This window comes from Acipenser ruthenus, chromosome 34, assembly GCF_902713425.1.
Source record: "Acipenser ruthenus chromosome 34, fAciRut3.2 maternal haplotype, whole genome shotgun sequence".
Taxonomy (NCBI): Eukaryota; Metazoa; Chordata; class Actinopteri; order Acipenseriformes; family Acipenseridae; genus Acipenser; species Acipenser ruthenus.
Window position 1 is genome coordinate 4,755,625 of NC_081222.1, and position 13,884 is coordinate 4,769,508.

The 13,884-nt window shown below is 44.6% G+C and overlaps 1 protein-coding gene across 1 annotated transcript; it reads right to left on the bottom strand.

Annotated features, from left to right (window-relative positions):
* Positions 1 to 4,384: 4,384 nt before the first annotated feature.
* Positions 4,385 to 12,914, bottom strand: LOC117965557 (CCN family member 1-like). Its single transcript, XM_059007255.1, has 5 exons — positions 12,672 to 12,914; positions 12,170 to 12,383; positions 8,678 to 8,992; positions 8,174 to 8,373; positions 4,385 to 6,749 (listed from the first exon to the last, which is right to left on the bottom strand). Exons 1-5 carry the CDS (start codon positions 12,720 to 12,722, stop codon positions 6,444 to 6,446), a joined length of 1,086 nt encoding a protein of 361 aa, XP_058863238.1. The 5' UTR covers positions 12,723 to 12,914; the 3' UTR covers positions 4,385 to 6,443.
* Between the last annotated feature and the right edge of the window lie 970 nt (positions 12,915 to 13,884).

A 13,884-nucleotide genomic window follows, 5' to 3' on the forward strand; every position in this document is an offset into this window, starting at 1 on the left:
CGCAAGTGTCCTGTTACTTTCATTTTATGAAACAAATAAGTTTTTAGTCAAGTTATGAAGCCACTCAAAATCAAAACACCAGAACATTGCAGCAAGTGTGCAATTCTGACATGTATAACGACATTAACTATAATGTTTTAAAACATGACTTTTGTAATTGGTATGTACAGTTGACCCTAACTCTTGTGGTGTAAGTATTGTGGACAAGAGGACTCCTTTCTTAAGGCCTTTCTACACCAGACGCGACGCAAGAATCAATCAAACCTATGCTTTTCAATAGCACCCTTCACACCAAAGAGACACGACAAGAGACGTCGCCGCGACACAAATTCCAACGTGAGCAATTGGATTGGGTTGGATAGAAACTGGTCCTATTTTTGCGAATTTCTCTCGCAACAATTGCACAACTGAGCAGAGAACAGCTTCATGTCATGTGGTTCAAGCCCTGTTTCACTTTGGGACGGGTGCCAACCCCTTGTGTGTGTTTTATTATTTATGTAGGTATTCATTTATTATATTTTGTGTATGTGCAGACGGAAGAAAGCCGTCCGACACGATTATTTAAGATGACGGCGCAAAGCCTTGTTTTGTTTATTTAAAAACCTTGTGCAGAAGGTGACCATCTCCCGAATTAATTCATGGATTAATTGTTAAATCGGGAGATGGCCACCTGTATAAAAACCTGCAGCTTTCTGCGCTCTAGGAGAGTGTCGGAGGCAAGACGCGAGTCTAAATTAATAGAGAAACAATTGCTATATCTAAAATACACTTGTTTAGAATTGTTAGTGTTTGTTTTACTTTGGCCAGTGTCCTTTGCTTTGCTTTGTTTAAACTGTTTATTTTGTTAATTATTAAATAAGAGCACAGCAGTGCAGTTTTGCCCGTACAACCATTATGGTTTCATTTCCTGGTCTGACGGCACCACCCACACGCACCACAAATTTCCAGCTGTCGTGTCTATGATCGCTTCTGGTGTGCACAGTGATCTCGCAGCGAATTTGTCGTGTCGCTCCAGTAAAAGTTGTGTTGCGTCTGGTGTGTGAAGGCCTTTAATGCAGATATTTAATACAAATTCAGAAGTACAGCTGTGCCTTGTAATACGGGGTCAACTGTACACTCTGCTTGTATTGAGTGGTTTAATGTGTGCAGTCTAAATGAGCATCGGCCATACTGCCACAGCACAGTCCTGTAGAAGTCTACTCGGAGACACTGCCACAGTCCTGTAGAAGTATACTCGGAGACACTGCCACAGTCCTGTAGAAGTCTACTCGGAGACACTGCCACAGTCCTGTAGAAGTCTACTCAGTGAGACACTGCCACAGTCCTGTAGAAGTCTACTCGGAAACACTGCCACAGTCCTGTAGAAGTCTACTCGGAAACACTGCCACAGTCCTGTAGAAGTCTACTCGGTGTGACACTGCTACAGTCCTGTAGAAGTCTACTCGGAGACACTGCCACAGTCCTGTAGAAGTCTACTCGGTGTGACACTGCCACAGTCCTGTAGAAGTCTACTCAGTGAGACACTGCCACAGTCCTGTAGAAGTCTACTCAGTGAGACACTGCCACAGTCCTGTAGAAGTCTACTCGGAAACACTGCCACAGTCCTGTAGAAGTCTACTCGGTGTGACACTGCTACAGTCCTGTAGAAGTCTACTCGGAGACACTGCCACAGTCCTGTAGAAGTCTACTCGGTGTGACACTGCCACAGTCCTGTAGAAGTCTACTCGGAGAGACACTGCCACAGTCCTGTAGAAGTCTACTCTGCGACACTGCCACAGTCCTGTAGAAGTCTACTCGGAGACACTGCCACAGTCCTGTAGAAGTCTACTCAGTGAGACACTGCCACAGTCATGTAGAAGTCTACTCGGAGACACTGCCACAGTCCTGTAGAAGTCTACTCTGAGACACTGCCACATTCCTGTAGAAGTCTACTCGGAGACACTGCCACAGTCCTGTAGAAGTCTACTCTGAGACACTGCCACAGTCCTGTAGAAGTCTACTCGGAGACACTGCCACAGTCCTGTAGAAGTCTACTCGGTGTGACACTGCCACAGTCCTGTAGAAGTCTACTCTGAGACACTGCCACAGTCCTGTAGAAGTCTACTCGGAGAGACACTGCCACAGTCCTGTAGAAGTCTACTCGGAGACACTGCCACAGTCCTGTAGAAGTCTACTCGGTGTGACACTGCCACAGTCCTGTAGAAGTCTACTCGGTGTGACACTGCCACAGTCCTGTAGAAGTCTACTCGGTGTGACACTGCCACAGTCCTGTAGAAGTCTACTCGGAGACACTGCCACAGTCCTGTAGAAGTCTCCTCAGTGAGGCATTGGCTCAGTCTTGTACAAGTCTCTTTTTTTGTACAAGCTCACCCTCTCCACGTCTTGTTTTTTCCTCCAGTTCTCCCTGCACCAGTAGGGGGTCCCCCTGCAGTTAAACGTGCGGTAGACTCTATTAAAATGATTTGAATTGTTCCCTCAGCTGTTCCCTCATCAGCAGATTTTCCTCCCCCTATAAAAGTCTTCACACATCAAAGCAAGGGGAAGGGTGTGGGTGTGAACTGAAGGAGTCTGACTGCTCTGCTGCTAACAGTCGTTCGGTTTTTAGTTTTTGGAAAACAACATCTTTGCAGTTTCATTTGTGGAAGCTTTTTGTTCTTTCCAGTGCTGTGCGTGGAGTAGAGTTTGCCAAAAAAAAAAAAGAGCAAATGCAAGCCTTCCATGTTGCGGAGGGTTAAGACACATTTTAGTTGTAAATTTTTACATTTGAAAGAGTGCTAACCAAGGCTTTTTAAAAATAAATTCTTACCTCATACAGCTAACCCACACCTCCTTAAAACCCATTTCCATATCTCTTATTAATACTGGCTACATTATCATTTGACCCCATTTCAAGGAGTGCTAACTGGGGCTTCATTTTCAAATCCATACTTATCCTTACTTATTTACATGTGAGCCACATCGCTTTCCTTTTTGAGTTTGGTGTAAGGTCCCTGAGAGTTGTCCCTCGGTATTTCATCGTGAGAAAGGGCCTTGAAGCGATACTGATCCCTCAATCCAGACGAGTCCACTGCTTAACTGTTGTAATGTCTTAATAAAACGCTGTGTGTCTGACACCTTGTTCTACAGCCGGCATGCTTGCTGTGCTCTTCCTCTCTAGCTGCTTTGCCTGCAGACAGTAATCCTAGAAGTCCATGCTAAGAAGTGGACACTGTGACGCTGGCGTATTTGAGTATTTTTTTTGCACTCCTGCAGTTACAGTAGACACTGTGCAATGATAGCTGCCTAGACTGCACTCTGCACACAGGCCGAGCCCTGCTCCCTGTCAGGCTTCCACCAGCCTCATTAAGAGCCCTGCCTGACCCATACAGGATAAGGAAGCTGCAGTGTATAGGCAGGTGCAGACATTGATCAAAATCCATTGATCGCTTATCGATCGCCATAGGCTTTCATTATGCAAGCCTCAATTAAACATTCACTGCTGGATTAATTGACCTGGTGCCCTGTTTATATATTACTAGGACACATTTCCACGTGTATTTGAAGGTATGTAGTGAAGTGTTGCATCTTGTATGCTGGGTATAGAAGAGGGGTCACAATGTTTTCAGTGGCGTTCAAAGGCTTTTTGTGAACTCCCTTTTCTTGCTTTTAAATCAGGGCTTCTCAAACTCGGTCCTGGGTCTAAAAGGGTCTAAGCAAATTATCAGTTCAATTAAGGGTCTTGTTGAATAATTGAGAGTTCGGTTGGAATGAAAACCAGCAGACACAGGGGGTCCCCAGGACTGGGTTTGAGAAACACTTTACTATTTAAAACAGGGCATGCCAATGTATCAGTGATTGTCAAACACTACCTGTCCTCATGCTTGCTGATTGTACCTAGCAGTCACCCGCAGTCATGTTGAGTTGGACACTACAGTATTACTCTTGGGTGTCTCACTGACTACATGTTTCTATAGACTTTAAACCTTCTGTGCGTTCTACTCTTATTAGACACCAGGCAGACCTTGTTGGCAGTCCTGTTTCTTTACATTCCCTGATATTTAGTTTACGGTTTCTATAAGGTTGTGTGGGCCTGGTGTGCTAATGTGCTACATTAGACTGTGTGTGTGGAAGCCCACGTGGTACTGCAGGGATGAAAATAAAGACTCCTATAGCAGTTTTAGCCATTCCAGGTTTTACTATGAGCTTGACTAGCTACAGTGTAGAGGTAACAAGCTCAGGGGTGTCTTATTAAACTCCTAGTAAAACCAGGGATGGAGTCATAATTCCATCCCTGTATTTCAGGGCAGTATGGTAGCATAAATAGTATAGGACTCGCCAACATACTCTTAACAAGTCTAACTTTGGAACTGAAACAGATCCAGAAAAAGAAGGGAAAAAAAGCACATTATCTATAAAATAAATTTATTATTCAATAATTAAAAAAACAACAACAATAATAATAATTAAAATAAACAACAATAGACATTCAATATATAATAAACAAAACAAAATCCACTATATTATTAATATTAATATTATTAATATTTATCTCCAAAATAAAACAGATGCTACATTTTCGATAAATACAAAATACACAGAGATGTACACGTAGTGTAATTATGCAGCCGTGGGGTTGAGAATGAACGTTTGCATGAAATAGAATCCATGATGTACAAAGGCCTGATCTAGCCACATCTAAAGGGCTTTCCCCCTACTGGCTGTATGAATAGAGAGAGGGACCCAGACAATGGCAGTGTATGTACACTGTGCAATCTAAAACAACGCTTCTGCTTTCAACAGCCCCAAACCCCTGTGAGCTCCACCAGTGCACCATGTTCCTGTGCTCTTCCACTTCAGGAGCTTTTAAAAGTGACTTTAGGGCTTAAACAATAATATCTCTCTCTCTCTCTCTATATATATATGTGTGTGTGTGTGTTATTCAGATGCTACTCCTATGCAATTCTATGAATCTCTATGAAATTCCTGGAATTTGCAGCTGTTATTTTAAAGCATTACCAAAATAATGAAAAGCTTGCTGTCGTATACAAAGCTTTTTAGTATATATTTTTTAAATAAATGTTTCATAAAAATGTTAAAGCACAGCACTGTTCTGTACAAACGCATACCATTGAATGACATTTCCAATATAAAATGTAAAATGTCATAAAACTCCAGTACACAGTAATGTACACACAATACATTCTATTTCAAGTATACTAGTGTCATATACTCGTTACAGTCTCAGTCCCATTTTTGTTTTTTAAATAGAAAGGCTAGTTTAGTAGCACAGGGCAGAATTCACTGTACAGGGAACAAAACAAAAGTAAAATAAAAACACGACTAAACAAGCCGAAGTGCTTGACAGCCGAAACGAACATCTCCCCACGGCGCAGTCTGATATACTGAACAAACATACATACATACAAAGAACAACAATATAACATGAATTCAATATGAACATGTGTTACAAATGGTTGTATAAGAAACAGCTTCCAAAAAAGAAGCTAATTTTTCATAGTTCCAAAACAACAGCGTTTTGAAGCTTTTTTGTGCAAAATCTAGTATCTAAATCTAAAGAAAAAACAGAGATATGCAGAAAAAATAGTTACTGTGGCTACTGCTGCTTCCCCTTCAGAGTGTACCGTTTACCATGGATTCTAACAGGGCCTCTGCTGTTCTATTGCAGCGTGTAAAACAGTTTGGGAGAGAATTTGGGGAGAGCGCATCTCTAAAGCATTTACAAGAACTTTGTAACGATGGCTACGTTATTGTAATTAGCTGCCATTTTGGCCTGAACCAGGGCTTATTGCTCTGTTGTCTGCGTGGCTCTCGGCTCTCCCTCTAGCGTTCCCAGCACTTGTTTCAGAGTATGAAGCAGGGGGTTACAACAGGTGTTGATACAAGTTACTAGAGGTCAACTTGAGACCACGTTCTCACGCTCCATTCCATTGCCTTCCAGAAGGACGGATCCATTTTATTCCTTAAAGGACTTGAGACTCAGTTCTTTTTTTAAACATTTGCTTCCCAGTCTTGGTAGTAGAGGATTGTTGCTTTCAGAGGGGGGATAGGTGGAGTTAGAGATTCAGAAAGCCCTGTGAAGTACAGCATCACCAGAGAACACACCGTACTGTTCATACAAACACAAATCACAGCCACTGAACACGAGAACGGGCCAGAAGCCGCGCGACAGATATTATTAGTCCCAAAGAAGGGGACAGTCGCACATCGACCGCTAACTCCCGTCAGCAGACATCCAGTCTCGCAAAACATTCTGTATCTTCTCAGGAGTGCTCAAAGAGTGCAGGAAAGATACAACACTTTGGCGTACACCTTTTGGTTTCCCCCAATGCCATTTGAACATAGCCTCACACGCACGCACGCACACACACACAGTCCTTCCAGTTTCAGTGCTGTTGGATTTTCTCCCTTCTTCTCCCTCTCTGTGTGATCTGCCCGGATCCCTCTCACTCACTGAACTTGTGCATGTCCCCGTACAGCCTGTAATAGGGCTGGAAACCAGCCTCGTTCAGCTGGCTGCACTCAGAGCTGCACTTGCAGGACTGGATCATCATCACGTTGCGGTCGAAAGCCTCTCCGTCCTCACAGATGAAGCGCGCGCTCACCGTGCGGGTCCTCTGAGGTGCGCAGCAGCGGCCATCCACACAGGTGCCGCAGTAGTTGGGCTGGAAGCGGCGCGTGCTTTTGCACCCTGCGTAGGACAGGTGCAGCGGCTCCTTGGCTTTACGGGTGCGAGTGCACTTCTTCCCTTTCTGCAGAGAGAGAGAGAGAGAGAGGGGGGTGCAGGGTTAGTTCAGCAATGCTGTTAACTAGTCTACTTTGAACATTCAAAGTCTCTGTTCGTAGTTGTTTGTGTAACTGAAATTATAAAATTACTGAATCAAAAATATGCAAAGGAATACTACTATTACTAATAATAATAATAATAGGAAACCAATGACTAAATGAACATCTGTAAAGCACGTAGGGGGGCTTCTCTCCTTTCCCTAACAATAGTTTGATGGGGTACCATGTTGAGACATTTTAATACCAGCTAATTAAAGATTAAAACAATATTTGAATATGCGTTTTAATTTAAGAATTTTCAAAACGTTGCCTCCAGCCTTTAATTAACTTCTATTTTTTGAAAGGAGAAAAAAATCACGGGAATGTTACAAAACGAGAAACCCCTTGCAATGCTCAAGAGGACTTGAATGATAGAACTCCGTGGTGCAATTCTAGTTTTGTAAAATTAAGACTGGAGTAAACGCTTTGAAAATGTGACCATTGTTAAAATGTAATGTTTTACAAACAGCTCACAGACAACTAGGGAAGCCCCAGACGAATGCCCTGGAATGCTGTGGCTGTGTTTGATTGTGTCAGGAGGTTTCACCACACAGAGCCTCAGCTCAGCTGCCCACACCAGCCTGCATGTTTTTTGTGTCAGGAGGTTTCACCACATGGAGCCTCAGCTCAGCTGCCCGCACCAGCCTGCATGTTTATTGCTGGAGCATTCCTAAAACCCTGCTTCCTAAATCAGGCCCCTGGGTTGCCAAGCAGGGCCGCAGGAAGCGACTATATTTAAATGGGCTAGATTTACGAGCCTGCCTGTGCATTTTATAGAGGTGCTGTATAAATACATGACATGGGATAGCCTTCGCAGGACAGCGCCGGCCCCTTCTTGGGGTGAAGACGGGAGAGATGGAGTAATTTATTTATACCAGCTTGCCTTTCCAAGTATGCGTTTACGTGGGAAAGAGCTTCCTTATGCACGGTAAATGCTGATAATTTAGGATGCAGCTGCAGTGTAGCACCCGGTGCCAGCCTGCCTTCTCAACAGAAACTGTGGAACATCTCTTGGAGAGAAGCACGAGACTTGAATTCTGCTGCGTGAAAATTGGCAGACAAGCTGGCTGATACTTCAACCAGTAAGGAAAGCAGAACGCTCCACTTGCTGTTTCAAACAATTCAGCTCACACCTGCAGATGTGAATAGGAACGACTGCATTTACTGTAGTTTAGCCTGGTTTGTCATGTATTTAAACATCATTTACCATACCACTCTGGGTTTCACTATGCTTACTTATGTTTTAACATGCTTTTTAAGACTTTGCTATGCTGTTACTGTGCTAAACTTTTATAAAGGCGCTATATAAGTGAATGGTTGCAGCTAAAACAGTCTGATGTCTGATTCGTACCTTGAGTTTGGCGATGTGGCTCTGGTAGCAGGGCCGCACGTTGCACAGGCGTGTCTCCTTCATCAGCTTGCACTGGCCGTTATCGTTGGTGATGCGGGTGGACACGCCCATCCCACAGGTCCTGGAGCACTGGGACCAGTCCGTGGTCTGGAGGACGCACTTCTTCTGCAGGGAGCGACCTTCGAACAGAGGCCTCCAGGCTGGACACAGGCAGTGAGAGTTTAATAGGAGACACGGCAACAAGCACTGCAAATATCAGCACAGCCCTTTTCCACAAAGAGAAACGGCGGCCCCTTCACTCCAGCATATTAATCTGGGGCAATACTGTTTGAAATATATTTGTGGCAATGCATGTTCACATTCAAATTAACTAGAAAAGAAAAGATTAACATTGAGAAGGACTTCTAGTAAAAACATTTGTCATTTTATGATGTTTCTTTACGATTCCTAGTAAAGACTCCCTGTCTTTGAATTGTGTTACATAATAAATAAAGCTGCTCTTACCGGCCAGGTGTTTGTACCCGCGCTGCTTGCCGAAGTCGTAGAGTTCGTTGTTATAGGCGTTGCTAGGACCCTTGTTGCCGTGGTGCCTCTTGACCTCCTTGTCGCACACGAACGTCTCGCAGCACTGTCCCGGGACCTTGACGAGGCGCGGGTTGGGGCAGGATGCAGAGGTCAGGGGCAGCTCGCTGGGGCACAGAGGCACGCAGCCCACCGCCCCGTCGATGCAGGTGCACTGGTGCTTGCAGTTGGGCTGGAAGTTCTCCCCGTTCTGGAAGATCCTGCCGTTGTACTCGCAGGTGCGGCCCTCCAGCTTGGCTGTCGATAAACAGAAAGAAATTGTGAGATTCTGTCAACTTCTTTAATAAGCGTGAACAACAAAGCAAAAAAAAAAAAAAACATAAAGCAAATCTGTAAGTGTGAAACACTCACTGGCGCTGAGTGTATACGTTCAGTGAGAAACATTGACAGGAAGTCTTCAATTGACCCATAGGTAAGCAAGAGCACCAGCGGATTGTGCATGGCTGGTAGTGTCTGTACGCATGCTGGCTGCACACACCTAGAACATGCATGTATGTTTGTAACATGCTTGTGCTCGGATATGCTGTGCTCACTAAACTGCCTGTGTGTTGATAATTTACACCTGGTTTTCTGAGGCAGACTAATGAAAATTCCAGCTTGCTGCTTTCTGCACCACACACACAGACACACACACACACACACACACACACAGGCCCCCCGTCTCAACTCTCCGACCTTCACATTCCTCAGGGCTGACTTCATTTTCTCCCTAGTCTGTCTGCTGCTGGTGCCCGCAGCCAGCATGGTGCATGCTGGGATATTGGCAGACCCAAGCAGGAGCCGCACCAGCACAGTAGCGAGATCTCTAACCCCCACAAGTGTCCCCTGAAGCACCTCAACAAAAAATAATAATAATAGAGGAAACAGCAGGAAAGCTGTATTTGAATCTGCTACTGTGCTGGAAAGATTCTCCAACTCCCCAAAGACCTGGGAGCTGAGCTATTGTGGCTGTCTGGAAAAAGAACACCCAGTCAGCCAGCAGTGTGTTACTAACTCAAGGGGCTGAGATCCGAGCTGCAGGTCACATTGACTGCACTCCCTGCTCTCCTGCATGTGCAGTCACATGGATTCTGCATTGGGTTCCTTGGGTCGTGTGGAAAAGCACTTTACTCTATGTGCATGTAGTCCATTGGGAATCAAAAAGCTTTGCTGCAGGACAGTGGCCTAAATCAACTTGTTATTGATGTGAGAATACAGAGAACGTCAACATCATGCCCTGCCCTGTTTTAATAAAGGAAATGCACGAACCAGACCAACTGTAAAGTGAAGCACATATATGTTCAAAGGCAGGGCATTTGAAGTGTAGATATTTCTGTCGTAGATATTGTGCAGCTGATTATTTCAATAGACTGATTTCTACAGTGAGCAGCTTCTCTGACCAGCTAAACTAGACTAAAGTTCACAGGACAGACCCCTCTCCCCCCCTCTCCCCTTTCAAAACACCCCCACCTCCCCCTCTCTGTCTCCGAGCTGCCAGTTAGCAGTGGATGATCGTGAGCCTGCAGGCTATTCAGTCAAAGCTCGTGCACGCTCTCCAATACATTACTCAAGTCACCAAGGGGCCAACTCCCACTGCATTCTACCATACAACTGCAAATGGCAATATATATATATGTCTGAAAATACAAGACGTTTACAATGTACTGCCAACACGGCCCGACTGTAAATTAAGGTCAAACATTGAAGCAGCGCTGTGTATACAAAAAATTACAATATCGAGGAAAGCCACAAGGGGGTGCTGTGGTTCCCCTTACACAAAAAAACCAAACCCTGTAAAGAAAGCTGTGTTGTATTTCAGATTGTGTTATACAACCCAGAGAGCGAGGGGATTGCCACTGCAGTTTTATTAAGAGCTGCTGACACTCTGGCGAGTGCTTTATGAAAGGAGGGGTTCTACATTTAGAGCATGGCACTTCTCACTTGTTTACAATGTCATTCTAGCTAGCTAGCTATCTGGCAGATAGAATTCACATTATACAAAAATACACTCCCCTTTATATAGTTCAGATAAATAGCCCATCTCTTCCTATATAAAGCCATTGAAACCAGACCCCTTTAGACTGCATGCACGCACACACATGCACATAGTTATACAGTGTACAGAATAAAATAAACTGTTCCATAGTTAACTAATACGCAGTACAGGTCACCTGTGTAGCCCTGTGAACTAAGACAACCAGAAAACAAGCTTGCAATCCTTATAATGCAGGTTAGCTCTCACAGCGTCTTGCCATGAAGACTGTGACAGATGCAGGTTAGCTCTCACAGCGTCTTGCCATGAAGACTGTGACAGATGCAGGTTAGTTCTCACAGCGTCTTGCCATGAAGACTGTGACAGATGCAGGTTAGCTCTCACAGCGCCTTGCCATGAAGACTGTGACAGATGCAGGTTAGCTCTCACAGAGCCTTGCCATGAAGACTGTGACAGAGGCAGGTTAGCTCTCACAGAGCCTTGCCATGAAGACTGTGACAGAGGCAGGTTAGCTCTCACAGAGCCTTGCCATGAAGACTGTGACAGATGCAGGTTAGCTCTCACAGCGCCTTGCCATGAAGACTGTGACAGATGCAGGTTAGCTCTCACAGAGCCTTGCCATGAAGACTGTGACAGAGGCAGGTTAGCTCTCACAGCGCCTTGCCATGAAGACTGTGACAGATGCAGGTTAGCTCTCACAGAGCCTTGCCATGAAGACTGTGACAGAGGCAGGTTAGCTCTCACAGAGCCTTGCCATGAAGACTGTGACAGAGGCAGGTTAGCTCTCACAGAGCCTTGCCATGAAGACTGTGACAGATGCAGGTTAGCTCTCACAGCGCCTTGCCATGAAGACTGTGACAGATGCAGGTTAGCTCTCACAGCGCCTTGCCATGAAGACTGTGACAGATGCAGGTTAGCTCTCACAGCGTCTTGCCATGAAGACTGTGACAGATGCAGGTTAGTTCTCACAGCGTCTTGCCATGAAGACTGTGACAGAGGCAGGTTAGCTCTCACAGAGCCTTGCCATGAAGACTGTGACAGAGGCAGGTTAGCTCTCACAGAGCCTTGCCATGAAGACTGACAGCAGAATGTTTGTGTACAGCACGTGCATGTTACATAGTACAGTTACATCAGAGTTTGTCTTCTAGTACAAACTGAGCTCCATCACACCAGCTTGTTTCTCTGCTGTGTCCCAGGCATACCCCCACTGCGCTGAATGCTGACCATGTTTTGTTCCAATGTTTTCACTTCCTCCTGCAGCTCTGCTTTACCATGACTTCAGCTAACCTCAGTAAACTATTAAGAGTTGAGATCATTGGCTTTAAGTTGAATAATTAATGTATCAAATCCACCTTTTTAAAATATGTTGGGTGACAGTCTTTGGAGGAGGCAGCCCTGCAATCAGCGTGGGTAATGGTAATGGGCGATGGTTTCTTTCTTACCTCGGCAGATGCCCCGGTAGCTCCTCTGATCCGCCCCGAAGTTGCACTCCAGTCCCTTGTGGTGGTCACAGGGCTGGGCCGGACCGCAGTCTTCGTTCAGCTGCCGGGCGCACACTTTGCAGCAGCCGCAGCCGTCCGGCACTGCACTTACCCCCGGGGGACACTGGGGTGGCTCGGCGGGGCAGTTACACTCCGCGGGGCAGTAACTCTGGACCTAACATCGAGGAAAGGATAACGGTAAGGGTTAAACGGTTCTGCTAGTTGAGTGAGTGAATGAATTGCACGGATGTAATGTGAGCAACGTGTTCACTGTTTCCAGCACCAGACTGTAGTCGTGCAAATAATAATGATATAGGTTATCTTACAGTATGAAATGCTTGTATGCATGGATCATGCTGTTTAATGAGTGGAATGTGAATTATTAAGACTTAAACAAATGTGACAGTACAGTAACATGTATTAAAAAATGTTAAATCCTTAAAAAAAAAAAAAAAAAACTTACCAGAGTAATGCTTACAAATGTAAGGAACGCGAGCAAAACAACTTTCTCCATTGTTTTTTAAAAACTTATTTAAAAAATCCGAGATTTAGAACAAGTCCAAAATTCTTTCTCCAAGTTGCGGTTCGCCGAGGTACTTCAAGATCAAGCTGAATACTGACTATATAAATATATGGAGAGCTTATTATTTACTTCTTCTTGTTTCTGATCCGAATTCTATCGCCTTTCTGTTAGACTGTAGTTCAGCACAGCCTCGCAGCACCAATTTATACGCTTCTTGTGCTGCTCAGCGCAGCCCCGCCTACCCCCGGGCTACGAGCCAATCGACAGTGAGGCACCGAGCCAGGACATTCCAAAGGGGTGGAGGGGCTGTGGGAAGGCGGGGCCTGTGAGCTCTTTTCAGAAGTGCGAGGAGCAACGAGCGGGGTTTCGGGGCGTGTCTGGGGATGAATGGAGTCATTCATAAATTTATAGAATTACTACATTCCATTGCGTTCCAACGGCCCGCGTGTTCCTTTTGGATTAATAAGGATTCAATGACCGCAGACACTGCAGACAGCTTCACAATAGTCCCAGCCCCCACCCCAAGATAAATATACTTAACATGCCTCATTAATATGCTCACATTCCAGTAAAAGAGAGACGCTATGGGAGCTCAGCATGTCCTCTCCCTCCCTACAGATAATATTATTATTATGCCAAGGCTGTGCAAATATTTAGCAGGTGATATTCAATATTACAGCAAGCAGACAGAAACGGAAACGGATGGGCTGGATTGCCTTCTACAGCAAGGTGCACATGAAAAGGAATGTGCAGGGGAAATTCGTATGCGTATCTTAGTGGGTTTTAATGTAACTTTCGAATTGCTGCTTTTGTATTATTATGTGTATATTGTTATTTAAATCTGTTATTTAAAGGGTCTGACTGTGGCAGCTGCATGTGTGACACGCTATACAAATGTATTGTGGTTTGTTATTTTTTTCTGCTATGTACTGTATCATTCTTTGCGATACGTTTGTATAAAAAGTGCAACATAAATGCAATAAATAAATAAATAAATGCATTGTGTAACCATTGCAAAATGAGTTTCATCTCGAGTGTCTTGTTTAATTCACATTTAATTGAGTTTAATTTATATTTAATTAAATTCAGATACTCAGCTGTAGGGTTTAAGATTCCAATTACTAAACCGGACAGCTAGCTAGGAGTTTTCTTT